Genomic DNA, 15260 nt, shown 5'->3' on the forward strand with positions numbered 1-15260 from the left:
CTATTAAACCAAGAGTTCCAAATGGTTAAGTTGAAATCATCCCTTGGTAAATTTTACGGACGCCATCACGAGTTGGTTGACCGTTATGGAATAACCGTTTCACAAATGATATCGGGTATGTTCCTCACCGTCGTAACTACAATCCCCTCCCCTTTCATGAATGTGACCTACCGAATTAGACTATTTACAGGATTTGTTTTCACATAAGCAACACGACGGCGGGTGCCACATGTGGAGCAGGATCTGCTTACCTTTCCGGAGCACCTGAGATCACCCCTAGTTTTTGGTGGGGTTTGTGTTGTTTATTCTTTAGATTTCTATGTTGTGTCATGTGTACTATTGTTTGTCTTTTTCATTTTTAACCATGGCGTTGTCAGTTTGTTTTAGATTTATGAGTTTGACTGTCCCTTTGGTATCTTTTGTCCCTCTTTTGTGATAAGAAGACTGTTGTTTGTCTTTGAATTTTCACTGACCATGACTTTTTCAATTGTTTTCTAGGTATGAATTTGATTCCTGATCCCTGTGTAATCTTCCGCCTCTTATAAATTTGATTACAGTAAAGAAATCATTCAATTATAAGACAATCAAACTAACTAAAATTGTATTAAACAATAATAAAAGTATAAAAATACATAGCACTTTTTCAGTTATTGCAATATGTAATTGCTTTCCTTGTTTATTTGACTGATAAATAGGCTGGCATCATTGTTCAACCTCTTCGCGCGTTAGTATGCAGTGAGCTGGTTTCCATCCTAACTGATAAACGACTGTTGTCATTGATGGATGTCATCTGGATCAGGTACTTTATATACTAGTATACACTGTCCCTGTCTGAATTGGCTATTTATGGTCGGATTTCTCCGGATGAATTTGTGATGTATCAAGCTTGTCCAGTTGTTTTTCCTTCGTTAAATATGTTAGAGCTTTTGATTTCGTCATTTGATAAAGGATTTTCTGTTTTAAATATCATCAATCAACGATTCTAAATGTGTTGGTTAAGCTTAAACATTTGAAAAATGGCTTATGTGTCAAAGAGGCTGAACGAAAATACATTATGGTCGATATATTCCATAAAAACATATTAATATCTGAGCCCTGAAATTTCTATAAATCTCATTTTATCATTACCAAGTTTTTTTAGTAGTCTTTTTATTCCAATAAGAAGATCTTTCTGTGTGATTCTGTCTTCTTAAAACCCAAAAAATCGCAATGAGAATAAGATAAGCCACTATCCCTGTAATTGCTACAACAATCGTTTCTTTAAAACTTTGATCTGAAATAAAATACAAACATCATTTCAAAAGTATCACGATTCTTTGTGTCCATAAAAAGGATATCTGAGTGATAAACATATAAAGGCTAAGATTATTACAATCCAAGATTACACAATAGAATACAAATCAAGTAAACATGCATCATATAGTGTCGCCAAAAGTACTGTCATAAAACCATAGCAAATGTTATGGTTATGATCAGTTTTCAAAGATATAACAAACGTAATTTCCACAAAGCCTTTTAACATTTAATTCTGATATTGGTGAACAGTTCCTTAAATTATTCAGAATTTCTACTAGTATGTTTGCACGACACATTAGAAAAAATATGTTGTTTCAAGTAATTTATGTTAACAAAATCCCTTACTTAATTAGAGATAACCAGGGACACATCACCTTCCATAATTGGAAAGTAAGCAATAAGGAATGAAAAATCAGTCTATTTTGTCATACATTGTTGACAGGATTTTCTGTGACAGGCTGAAACATCCAAATCAAGTAAAGGACCACTAAATGCTATTCATACTAGATAAATTAAAAGTAAGTTTCGTAAATGTTCCACTCTATCCTCGAAAATTCTTGGTTAATCATCCATTCACTATACAAAATATTAGTTTACATTTCAAAGCTAACTTGTTTTGTGCACCTTATACCATTTGGTAAATTGTATACAAGGCTCCGTGTTGAAGACTGTTCTTTGACCTTTAATGTTTTACTTTTAAAAATTGTCGCTTGGGTGCTGTCTCATTGGTACTCGTACCATATCTTTGTTGTCTATGTGTAAAAAGTAAAATCACAAAAATACTGAATTCAGAGGAAAATCAAATTGGAAAGTCCATAATCACATAGCAAAATCAAATGACAAAACACATCAAAAAACGAGTGGACAAGAACTTTCATTTTACATGAATACAACTTACAGTGGTAAGTTCTAACAGCTTTTATATGTAAATGGACCAATCCTTGTGGGTTATATCCATTTGGTGTAGTCAGTTCTACATGTAAGAATTCCCTTTCCTCTGTACACCATTCCTTTAAATTGTTATCGGAATTTCTAATCAGTGTCTGTAAATACAAAACACATACTAATTTCAACTTAATTTCGTATAATGACGTCTAACTTTTGCATATTGTCACTTTGTTAACTAATAATATTTCTGTGAAAATCATCCAGATTGGAGAAGAACCTATATAACAGGGCTTCTAAGATTATCTTATACAATCGCAAAGGATGATATTCAACGATTCGCTTATTTTGAATAGATGCAGCTTTATTTTAGAATACAATTTTAATAATAACACGAATAACAATTCTAAAGAGAGTATGCGTTGTTCGTTCCCTAGAATTGAACACATACAGGGGCGCGTAACATAGACTTTTTAGGAGCAGAAGTATATACCAGTCGCTTTTAGCACAATGTAGAACGCATGAAAGTCGACTGGCATAAATATCCGTCCCTGAAACATCTGTAATATACGCCACTGTGGTTTGAGACGACAATGACAAGTAAGATGAACATACCCTTTTATAGTGTGCGCTTGTTCCAGTTCCAGTATAATATTTGATGGAAATACCAGCTACTAATAATATCCATTGCTTGACTTGAATGCAGATTTTGTACCTATCCTGAGGTCTGGAGGAATCAGATCCAAAAAAAGTTACTACATTCCTTTTAAAGTGTTTTTCACCATTCCAAGTCAGTATGTAGGAATGGTCCCTGCTAGCACTATAAACAAACTCAGTATCGCTAAAATATACTAAAAACAACTGTAATAAGTATTTTTGTGATTAAGAAAATGATTTTTACAACACTGCACACATACTCGTCATTCAAACAGCAAGAGTTTTCATCCTATTTACTTTTACCTACTACGCGTGTAAGAGTTTGTTTCTGAGGAATTTTGACTTGAAAAAAAAAAAAAAAATCTTCTATATATATCTTAAACTTCGTCAATATTTATTAATATAAGGATGGGTGTCTCAAATACCTAGGGAAACACAAAGAACAACCTGCTTCATATACATGTCTTAGCTGATATACAAAAGGTCTGATGAACTTTCTCATAAATGACATAAAACGATTACTGGTAAATAGGTAATTTGCGCTACATTTGAAAAAAACCTCTTGAATTATACTTTATGAATTCTACAATGTACACTATATATTTGTTAATATAGGATGGTGAATAACTGTCTCGTTGTCGTTTATTCCTGTTTATGCAGCATGATATCATCTTCAACTTCAATGAGTTTTAAAAAACCACTGTGATCTAGACCAGCTTTCTTCGAATGAAATAATATCAATTCAAATTTCATTAGAATGGAAGGAACCAAGAAATATCTTAAAACCATTTAAGCACATTATTTGAGCTTCTATCATGTTACTTACAATTCTGCTCCCACCCATTCAAAGACTTAAAGCAAAATAGCACTGCTGCGTATACCAACATGCCAAACAATGCCCAGGTAATCTGTAGATACATTTAAAAGAAGAATCTTAAATATTTTAAAAATATGTTAGTTACTAATTTTGAATACAAATAGTTGAATTCGAGGCATCCATATGTACACCTTCACATTGGATGCTAAAACCTCACTATTTGACCGTCCGAACACGCAGGTATGTAAGTAACACAACTATAATAGGCCTTCAGGGAAAGGTTGAATTCAACTTTTACAGAACAAAGTGGACCTCAAAGTTTACCAAAACGAGTTATGGCCAGGCCTATAGCACATATACAATTATTAAATGGCACTTAACTTTATATGGAATTCAAGGCCGTAACTAGGCATCTTATTTTAGTGAGGCAAAATAATTGAGCCGAGCGAAGCGAGGCGAAGCGAGGCGAATTTTTTTTTGGGAGGGTATGAAACGAATGGTGCAATATCCTGCATTCTAGGCATTTTTAGAGAGTTTGATAATGTTTTGAATTTGGACACTTTTTATATAAATTTTTCATATTTTAAGTCTTTTACTAACACCAAATTTTAACAACTCTATTTAAATTATATGTAAGATAATCATTCAAATATCACTTATTTGGGTCTACTGCCAGACTGATATAGAACAAACATTGATTCAGTAGAGTTTGCCAAATTTATCTATTGCCGGTTAAGTCAAATCGTTTCAGAATCATGAACATGGAGCATGGCAAGACCGCACAATCTCTCGCCACTCATGAAACTCTTTTCCAAATTTTCAGTCGTTTCAGGGCAGTCTGTGTTTCTAAAGGTAGCACATTATCATCAACTCAATGATTAATGTCTTCTTCCAAATCCTTCTCCATCAGCAATTCGGTAGCAGCATGGCCATCGGTAGTAACAGTTTTGTTTGCAAACGAAAAATTAAGCTTTCCTGTAAGCACCATAATACAGTCGCAGTTACAAAATATTAAACTCGCTTTTATGCTGACAAAGAGTAGACAAAATAGGGATAGAATGAGATAAGATACAGGTATTTGATTCTATCAATATCTGATATGGGTACAGGGGAAATTGGAATGGAGTTTTTGACGTTTACATGTAGGACCGTAATTTCCAATTATTTCTGAAAATAGTTGGTGGTATTTTAGTTCCAGAATACTAGTATATAAATTTAGGGGTTAGGGGTTGAGGGTGTCCAATTCCGAAACCCCGAATATAAAGAAACGAAATTCCGTAGTCCCAAATAAGTAATTAAAAGACGAAATCCTGTGTTAAAGGTTCTACCAATCCTCAATAATATCAAATTGGAATATGGGATATTCTTTCAGTTTTTAAGGTTATAAAAGAAACATGGATAAAAACTAATCCATGCATGTTTCGTATTATTTATATTTTATTTATCTGTAAAGAGAAAGATTAAAGTCTGTGAAAGGAATACGCAGACAGGACTGCCCCCTTGCGATGCCCAGTACTTGATTTGTCAAAAGTTGGTGAAACGGAGAAATGAATATGTAGACAGGACTGCCCCCTTCCGAAGACCAGTACTTGATTTGTCAGTCTACTTCTCGTTTTTGGATTGTATTAATGAAGTTATATGCAATACTCAAACTCTGTTCACAAAAATAGTTTTACTAGAATTATTCCCTCTTTACCTTCAGTGTCGCTTTTCCCGTTTCTAGAGATCTATGATGATTATCGTTACTAATCGAGAAGCATCACCCGTTGAGATGCTGAGTTATATCCAGGAAGAATAGTTTAAAAGGAATGATGACAAGTTATAGAAATCAAGGTTGAGACAGAACAACAAATGACTATTATATTTACATATAATTTATGTATAAACAAAAATAATCAGTGTCGAAATTTTAGTGAGGCAATTGCCTCACTTGCCTCAAGGGTAGTTACTACTCATAATAAAAAAAAATATATATATAGTGACATACATCTATATTTTGTTGTTATTTTCTCTCCCAACAATATCTGGAAACCATTAAAAATAACCTCAGTATTTTAACTCCTACTATCATAACATAGTAACACATATTTCATTCTTGCATACATATACATAGATGATATCTATAAGATTTAATTGTGATGTGCATCCAGCTGTGTTACACATTTATTTTCAGTTAAGAATGAGTTATCTTTCTTGTATCATAAAACTAGTTGTTGAAATGGTTCCCATTTTTTTCTATTTTTTCACCTATTGCAGGAGAACTGTGAAAAGATAGTTTTTCAATAATTCAATATAGAAATTAGTGCAATCTTAACACAAAGTAACAGTGAGTTCAATCTACAAGAATAAATAGTTCTTCATGAGAATAGTGAGAAGATTTCCAGAGATATCTATAATATCTGATCCCAAGAGGATGTTTTGTTTTGATGTCAGAAGCTCATAATTGCAATCTGAATGTAGTTTATCAACTAGTTGAAGCCAAACGTTTTGACAATGCTACATTCCCAAAAAATATGTTCTATTGTTTCTTTTGTTTCATTGCAAAAAATGCATAGGTGTGTTTCTTTAAGTTTACACTTATATAGCAGATAATTTGTGCTTAAAATTCTTATCAGAATTTTGTATTGAAAAATTATCGTTTTATTACTCAAAGGATGCATATATAAAAGATCCCAGTGACTTTAAAAAAACTAATACAAAGTTACAGAGAAGGCAATATTACAATAAGAACAAATATTGAATACCGCATGTGTGAAATACAAATGACTGTTTTATAATATTATAAAAGATATTTTGACAAAATTCAAATTAATATATAATTGTTTTAATCAGGAGGATTGACTTTCACAGAAATAGATTTAATAAATCTACAAAGTTTCTCAAGCTCAAAACAATTTCGATTTAAACATACAACTTTGAATTTACTAACATCTTTATCATTATTACAATGTTATGGAAGGTATTTATTTCTTCAATCTATCAAATCATTACATGACATTAGATAATGACATTCGTCACCGATGTCAGTTAATTGAGTCGCAACAGTGACACAATCTATCAGATCTTGGTGTGCTGTGTTACCTTATCGTTTCAACTGACAAACGATTTTTATCGATTTGGTTATAAAAAAATAGTAATACTGATTTACAATGTTCAAAATAAATTACAAATTATGCAATCTGTAAAGGTGCCCTTTAGTCAAATTGTCTCTGTTGACCTTTCTTGAATGAACAGGCCTCATAATCTAATTTGAAAACTCAATACGACCCCGTTTCGAAGATATATTTGATATATCCCACAGTCATAACAAAAATCTTGTTGTCATACAACAACTTATATATAATAAACATGATATTTGGCTCTCTTTTCCTTCATTTAAGCGACACCAGAAAATCAAGACGATACGTGGCTAGACCATAAAATTTGGGGTTGAATTTTTGCAGACGTAATATAAGCTTGCAAAATCGCAAAGAATATCTAAATTTTCAGATCCGCATACTTCACATCCATATGATAAAATGTTAACAATAGCCTTTTCAAACATATCTAGATCGACAAATTGTAATTTTTAAAAAATATTGCAACATACATTTCTGTGATCGTCTGGTAACGGGGATATTTTCTAGACGAGAAAGACTACAGTAAAACTTTAACTGACAGATCTGGGATAAAAATTTCGTCGAAGTAAATATTGTTAATGAATTATATACGTATCGCATTCAAAACGACACACTAACTAACTACGATTGTTTTTTTCGTATCTTTATGTTGTGTCTAGAAAAAGGAAAATGCACGTTTTAAAGTGTCTTTGTTTTCATGTTGTGTACGCTTCGTTGACACAATATTGCGTTTGTCAATGAATTTTGCATGTATTGAATTATACTTTGGTATGATTATAACCAATATTCATGTTATGCAAAAATAATTTACCAACAATACATGCAGACAGCAGCCCATTATTTGTTAATGACACGCGTACGTACTGGCTAATTGTTGGTTGCTTAACGTTTACTTGCAAATATGTCATGCGTGTTCAGGATAATCACAATTAAAGTAGCAACACATATTACATGTAGGTCCTAGAGGGAGACTCTCCGGAATTACGCCAGAGAAGTTTGGACTGCCACTGGATTAAATGAGGTATATTGAAAAAGGACATAACTGTTGCCTTTCAACAGGCCATTTATGGGCCTCTCATAAAGTTCTTGCAAGGGTTCGCACAGTGTATTAACGTGGTGTTCTCTCTACACGAGATATTGGATCTAATATTTCCATTCGGACTGGACGTGACTCCGTACTTCTACATCCCACACAACTAAACGGGTGGCCAACTTCGTTCAGGTTTTACTGCCGGTCGGAAAAAAGACCTAAGTGAGCATATAATACTGATAGTACTTATAATTATTTGGCATTGCACAAGTTCATGCGTTTTATTACGTCTTTACCTAAAACCGTTGGATATATACTGACCTTATCTTTAGGTACATGATTTACCTCCTATAGTCCATCAGCTGGTAGGGCAAAAAATCAGTTCTGTGTTACACCCCAGGGTACCGCAATTTTTTTGAATAAATTTAAAGAGTAATATCTGAAGAAAATTTTAAGAGGTGTTAGACTTTTGAAAAAGTGTCCAAAAGGGGTTAAAAGGGGACTTATTTCAGGGTAAATAAAAAATTTTGTTTTGCACATTATTACAGAAAAATGTAAAAATAACCAAGTATTCAGTACTATACTTTTTATTAAATGGAACACATCATACCTTATTATAACGCAGGCTAAGTTTTAATTAATTCTTAAATCGTAGAGGACCAAGAAAAAAAGGGGGAGGGTCAATTTCCAAAAGTCATGATTTTGAATGAAAAGAAGCATACTTTCTAATTTTCTTGATAAAATGGTATATTTTTTCACATTGAAACATACAGCATAAAGTATATAAAGGCTGTTGAAAATAAATTAAAGGTAAGAAACAATAACATAGAATCAACGACAAACACAAACATAAGCAACCAGAAATGCACGATTCTGTCACAAATTTATACATCACATTTATGAAATAACTCGAATATTAAAACACACAAAACTGTCAGGGTTTCTAGATTTCTTTTTTTTTTAATTTAACAACCCAATCACCACATTTTAAGGTCACACATAAGGTCAATCCATAGAATCATCAACAGTTGGGTCACCTGCATCTACCGAATTATCATTATCATCTTTTCCATCATCTTTGTCGTCATCGTTAGCAATATCAACGATTTAATAATGCTTATATCTACAAGCTTTCGAGCATTAACATACAGCTATCTATTTAGGATAAACCTTGTTGAACACATGAACATCTTTTTTGGCACAACCATCTATACATGAACAGCACATCAGAATTACCAAAGCATCTAACGCTGGTGGTTGGTCTAGGAAATTGATACTGATCAAAGCGCTCTATAAACAATCCAATCATAGTTGTTTGGCAACAGACCAGTGTTGTGTTTAAGAGCAGATTTACAAATCTTCGTCTGAAAATTGGCTTGTTTAATGTGCTTTAACATTGCATCTTTTGCATTTCAAAACGTTCTGATCTTTATTTATCGATATTTTTAATTTCGTAGCCATATATAGAACACGAAAACATCTCGAGTGTTTTGACAACTCTTCGCCAACCTCTTCTAAGGTTTCACCAATATGGAATAGACCTTCTGAAAACTCCACATAACGTGTCAAAAGCCGAATGCTTTGCTTTTTTCTTTACCAGACAAAACACTTACTGAATCACAACCTGTATTGGTGTGAAATCCTGGCAGTTTTCTACAAACATTCTCACCAAATTTGCACACATTGATTACACATTTAATAATCTGCATCTGAGGGATGCATCTGTCAGACTTACAATGTTATAATTGATATGCAACTGTGAAAATAGTAAGCCAATACTTCCGCAACAGTGTCGTAAGGTTTTTTAACAATGGAGTCGTAACCTTTGTCAGCTGCATGTTTTTGCATTTTATTGAGAAACATTTTTCATCGGCTTCTTCCTGTTTGATTACAAGCTAAAACCATTCTACGCTATTTTGTGGCACATACTTCCATGTGATACAAATAAATTAATACATTTAAGTGTAAATCAATAGGATTGTTTACTCTTTTCAAAACAAAAGAATTCAACAAAAGCAACTTTGTTTCCCCCAACTAACATACATTTCTTCCATTCCCAAGAACACGCTTGTGATGGTTTTAGAACTTATCGTAATGATTTGCCCTCCCAAGGACCTGCCATTCTAATTTCGTTATGAATATTGTGCGATACTATTCAGTGACAAAATCAATGCGGGACCACTTTTCAAAACATTAATTCCGAAGAAACAACAGAACCCGAGAACAAGCCATATAACTGATCAGATGTTATAATGGAATTGGCCAGCTTTGCAGAGTCTGAAACAATTTCAAAACATCAGTTTCGTCTAGCTTCATTCGATTTGTTTTAATTTCTGTTTGGGCGGATGTTTCAGGGTTAACCATTCCTACCAAGTCTCGACATTTAATGATATCGAAGCTCTTTCATGAGCATTTCGCAACCAACGTTTATCATAATCTTTATTTAAACTGAAACCAACAAAGCCATTTTTTTTTGTATCTCTAAGTAAACTAAGAAAGTAAAAAGTATTACAAAACCCAACAACTGACTATTTGACGTTCGTTCAAAGCGATGTTTGTCGATTGATTGACTTAACAATCTTAAGTCAATCACTTCATAGCTAAACACAAAATGTAATCAAGCACACCTTTATTGAGTTTGATAGAGTGCACCTTTTCTGAACGCAAAAAAATTACCTTAATTTGTAATTCTTTCATAAATATTTCGTAACCCATTCACTTTATAAAATAATTTGTCTCACAAAAAGATTATAAATCGACAATAAAATGTCTGTTTTCAGTTGCAAATTGATAATGCTTAGGTGTGAATACATTGTACATGTTGTATACTGAATCAAAGACGGTAATTTGATGATTTCCGGTATTTCACGAGTATTTGCACGTACATATATTTTATTAAATAATTCATATTTTAGACGTTATATAAATACTCCAAATTATTTAATCATTGCATAATGATTAAATCTCAAGTTTAATTAACTAAAACGGGTAATTGTATAACGAATTTCTTTATGAAAGGAGAAAATATGCCTTAATTTGAACCAAAAAAATCAGATTGTTTGTAATGTAAAAAACTTTTTTGTTAAACAAAAAATCTTCCGAGTTACATTTAATATCATAAGTTCTGTATCTGTTGTAGTTGTTTAAACCTATACTTTATCTTTTTTTAATCGCTTTATATTAAAAAAAATAATTAAAAATTACTTAGTCGTGATTGCTAAATGAGGGGACCATTGGAAGGGACGTTTTGAATCCTCTTTTGGACACTTTTTTTTTAGTCTAACACCTTGTATTTTATCAATAAGATAATGAAGTTGAAATCTATCAAAAAAATCGCGGTACCCTGGGGTGTAACACAAACTCCTTAACTAGCGCGCTTTTGAGAACTAGCTGATTGACTACTAGTTTTTATTCGCTTTGAAATAACTATCAGTTACAGTATTTAATTACTCCTTTGTCGATATTTTATGTATATGGTTTTTGTGCCTTGTACCTCCCTTTTGAGTTGAGCTAATTGCAACTTTACAGGTTTTTTATCATGTTGTGCTGTTACGCAAGTGTCCTGTGAAAAGGAGAGGATTGTGGACTCACCTGTTGAATCCCGCCGCATTTTGTGTGTGTGTGTCGGTCCAACGTCAGGAGCCTGTAGTACATTGGTTATATAGATCTGTCATATTTTTCTTCTTTAATATACATACTTTTTAAGTTATCAATACATATATGTTAGTTTCCTCGTTTTAATTTTGTCACTAGTTGATTTTTTTTTAAATCGGGGCCTTTTTTAGCAGACTATATGTTATAGGTTTTCCTCATTGTGAAATGTTGTACATTGCCCGGGACTTTAATGATTGCTTTATAAACACACCCACTTCATTTAAACTTAGGTGGAAAGATGTCTCACTGGCCATCACACCACATCTACAAAGCTTTAGATAAGTAAAAAAAAAAGAAAAAAAAAGGCAATTGTAATGCCATGTAAGTCATTCGGCAAACTAAGTTAAACGAGATCCTATGTCTGCTTTCGTCTAGGCGAATGTGGGAAAACATCGGTATTTGGAATAGCCTTAAATTGTGAAAAGTAAGTCATTAGAGTTTTATTGACTGAACTTTACGTTATCTGGAATATATTTATTAACTGTTCATTTCATCTGGAATAACGTTGAAAGTCTCAATTTTCAATAAAAACATTCCTATCTGATGTACGTTGGTTAAACATTGAAATTTTGGCTTTGTATGACTGATATTTCAAGTTCAACTAGTTTGATTAAGTTAACACATAAAAATGTACAATAAAATATAGAAATAGAGTCGCCGACACCTATGCATCTCGAATATCTTGACAAGAAAGTGATTTGTGATGGCTTTTGTCAACGAACTGTACAGTGATTATTTAAAAACGCACAACGAACGCGACACATTTGGTGGAACGAACAATTCAGTAAGAGAAAACTCATTTAGTATGATATTGCGTTTATTCTAAGTTCTACGGAACATTGGAAGACACACAATAATGCAACGTATAATTATTTATTATTGCCTAAGGTATTGATTCGCAAATGTATATTTACGAAAAGATATTCAGCATTATTTATCTCATAAAACGTACGAAATTGCACCATGTCTGTGCGTTTTGCATCGAGCAGTTTTATCAAAGGTTCTATGCAATATCCAAAACTTACAATAACTGTATAATTGAACAAATAAACTATCATGCGCATTGACCTATCTATATATACTCGTATAAGTTCTAGAGAGGCATTCAAAATTGTTGTCATCCCAAATGTTGTCCTGATTATCGCTTCGAACGCGTCAACGTCCGGATTCATTTGTATCGGGGTTATACGGGGTGGTTATATTATCTTGTATGCAACACCCTGAAATCTTCATTCATTAAATAGTCTAATATGAAGCAAATTGTCTTACATTATTGGAATTCGCAAGAGATATACTACCTTTGTTCGCACGAAATGTACTCTAATTGTAAATTCAGATTCTGACGAAATCCTGAGCTACTATAATTACAATATGAAACACATTATTCAATAACAATAGAAATATATAATGAAAAAATATACATACGGTTAATTTAGTTCTAGGTCTGACTGCCTTCATGACTTAGATTAATCTTGTGATAAGCGGATAAATAACTCGATCTACTGTTTTTTTTTAAATGTACATAATATCAGTCAAGCACAAACAATCAGTATACCAGTAGACAAACAACCTAAATGACATTTACTTAATTAAACAAAATATAAACATAACTTAATCTTTAAACTAAATATGTTTAGCCATGAGACACGACGAGAGAGAACACTTCTTTACTTGGTGTCTTACAAGTTACTACCTGATCACGAAGGTTTACCATGTTGCTCCTCAGTATAAATCGGTATATGTAATTTAGAAATACGGCAGTTTATCACAGTGCGTAATGCTAAATCATATAGAACTTTGTAAAGGACTATGTTCACTTTAGGCCAAATAGGTATGGCCTTAAATTTCAACTTCATCTCAAATGCTAATTTGGTTCTTAAATGAATATTTTTCTTAATATTCACATCTATGTTAAAAGATGTCTGTTCTGAAGACTATATTTTTGGCTCCAACATAAATTGTCAAAATATGACGATTAGTGCTTTTTTTGTTAATAAAAGCTCAAGAAAATCCTTGGCCAATTCATAGGATCAAAATATGTTCTGTAACCACCAGTTTCCAATAATGATATTGAATCCCTTGACACAAAACTTTATGATCTTGGGCGAAAGCCAAAGTAAATTACGCAAAATCTGTTAAAAATTATTGAAAATATGACCAAAACGGACGTCCACTCTTTGCTTTTGTTATATGTATTTATTTTCTATTTGTATCCATCTTAGAAGTTAAAATTTTAATCACAAAAATACCGAACTTAGAGGAAAGTCCATAATGACATGGCAAAATTAAAATACAAAACGCATCAAAAACGAATGGACAAGAACTGTCATATTCCTGACTTGGTACAGGAATTCAAATGTAGAAAATGGTAGATTAAACCTGGTTGTATAGCGTTAACCCTCTGACTTTGATGACAGTCTCATCAAATTCTGTTATATTTACAATGATACAAACAACTAAACAGACACAATAAATAAAATAGTCAAAATATGGGAACAGCAGTCATCATGGTGTAACAATTTAAGCCTTTACCAACTGTTTTTTTTATAGTTCGTTCTTATGTTGTACTTTAACACCACTGTCCCAGATTAGGGGGATGGTTGGGATCCCGCTAACATGTTCAACCCCGCCACATTCTGTATGTATCTGTCCCAAGCCAGGAGCCTGTAATTCAGTGGTTGTCGTTTGTTGATGCGTTACATATTTGTTTTTCGTTCATTTTTTGTACATAAACTAGGCCGTTAGTTAGTTTTACATTTGTCATTTGGGGCCTTTTATAGATGCCTATTCGGTATGGGCTTTGCTCATTGTTGAAGGTCGTACCGTGACCTTTAGTTGTTCATTTCTGTGTCATTTGGTCTCTTGTAGAGTTGTCTCATTTATAGTTACAACTCAAATAATGCATACACGAACAATGCTTCGATAAGTTTAATGTGATGTGCCAAAGTAACAATATTAATATCATAACTATTTCTATGTAAAAGTTGCAGTATTATGGCCCGATTAAAAAAATATTCCCATCACAATCTTGATTATTCACGAACTTACACCTTTCCCGAAGAAAATTTTGAAATATTGTTTTTGTACTTTTGTTTTGTTTTTTGTTTTACCTGTATACTTATTTTAGAGTAAAGCTTTATATACTAATACGTGGTTGAAGTAATTTGTCAGACTTCGAAAATCTTTTATTTTGATATAAAAATGTGTCCCTTGCTAAATAGTTTACCCGTAGTTAAATGCCTATAATATTGTTGTGTTATATCTTCATGCGCATCTTCTCAGCATCTTCAAGTGAACACTTCCAAGTGTAAAGTTTGAATACAGTGTATGTTTCAGTTATTATGCATTCGGAGACCACCATCAAATTGATAGATAATTTTATGTTTTCATATTCTTCAAATGCACTAATCAAAATGAAAACAATTTCCAAATTTGAGCTGCTTCCATATAACAAATTCAAGTTTCAAGTTGCGTGCATTTTCACTTTGATGAAAACAGTAATACTAAAGAAGCTAATTTGCAGTATTGTAAGTACAAAAATGTTTAATAAACTTTGCCAATAGGAAATCTTAGTTTAATAGCTTCATTGTAACAATAAACCTTTATCAAGGAAATGATGAAATTCAAGCTCTAGAATATCATATCTACTTGGAGAGATATATACTCCATTTGCAGTTGATATAATAAGTTTTGTAAGGAGTTTCTACCCCAAAGTGTCCCTCGTATAGCTCATTGCAAATAAATAAACAGTTTGATGTCGCATTTCGAGATTCACCCTCATCAGAAAATAAACTCGTCATAG

The 15260-nt window shown here is 32.6% G+C and overlaps 1 protein-coding gene across 1 annotated transcript; it reads right to left on the minus strand.

Moving 5' to 3' along the window:
- Nucleotides 1-677: 677 nt before the first annotated feature.
- LOC134713866 (uncharacterized) lies at nucleotides 678-12968 on the minus strand. Its single transcript, XM_063575153.1, has 5 exons — nucleotides 12884-12968; nucleotides 3665-3746; nucleotides 2797-3032; nucleotides 2195-2339; nucleotides 678-1273 (listed from the first exon to the last, which is right to left on the minus strand). Exons 1-5 carry the CDS (start codon nucleotides 12914-12916, stop codon nucleotides 1125-1127), a joined length of 645 nt encoding a protein of 214 aa, XP_063431223.1. The 5' UTR covers nucleotides 12917-12968; the 3' UTR covers nucleotides 678-1124.
- Between the last annotated feature and the right edge of the window lie 2292 nt (nucleotides 12969-15260).

The sequence above is a fragment of the Mytilus trossulus genome, chromosome 4 (assembly GCF_036588685.1).
Source record: "Mytilus trossulus isolate FHL-02 chromosome 4, PNRI_Mtr1.1.1.hap1, whole genome shotgun sequence".
NCBI lineage: Eukaryota > Metazoa > Mollusca > Bivalvia > Mytilida > Mytilidae > Mytilus > Mytilus trossulus.

What these genes read in the sequence shown, in the direction of transcription:
- LOC134713866 (XM_063575153.1), bottom strand. Translation starts at nt 12,916, where the DNA reads ATGAAGGCAGTCAGACCTAGAACTAAATTAACC. An exon ending in CAAGCGCACACTATAAAAGG is followed by an intron (nt 2,340 to 2,796) that starts GTATGTTCATCT and finishes TTGTATTTACAG; the next exon opens with ACACTGATTAGAAATTCCGA. An exon ending in AGCTGTTAGAACTTACCACT is followed by an intron (nt 1,274 to 2,194) that starts GTAAGTTGTATT and finishes ATTTTATTTCAG; the next exon opens with ATCAAAGTTTTAAAGAAACG.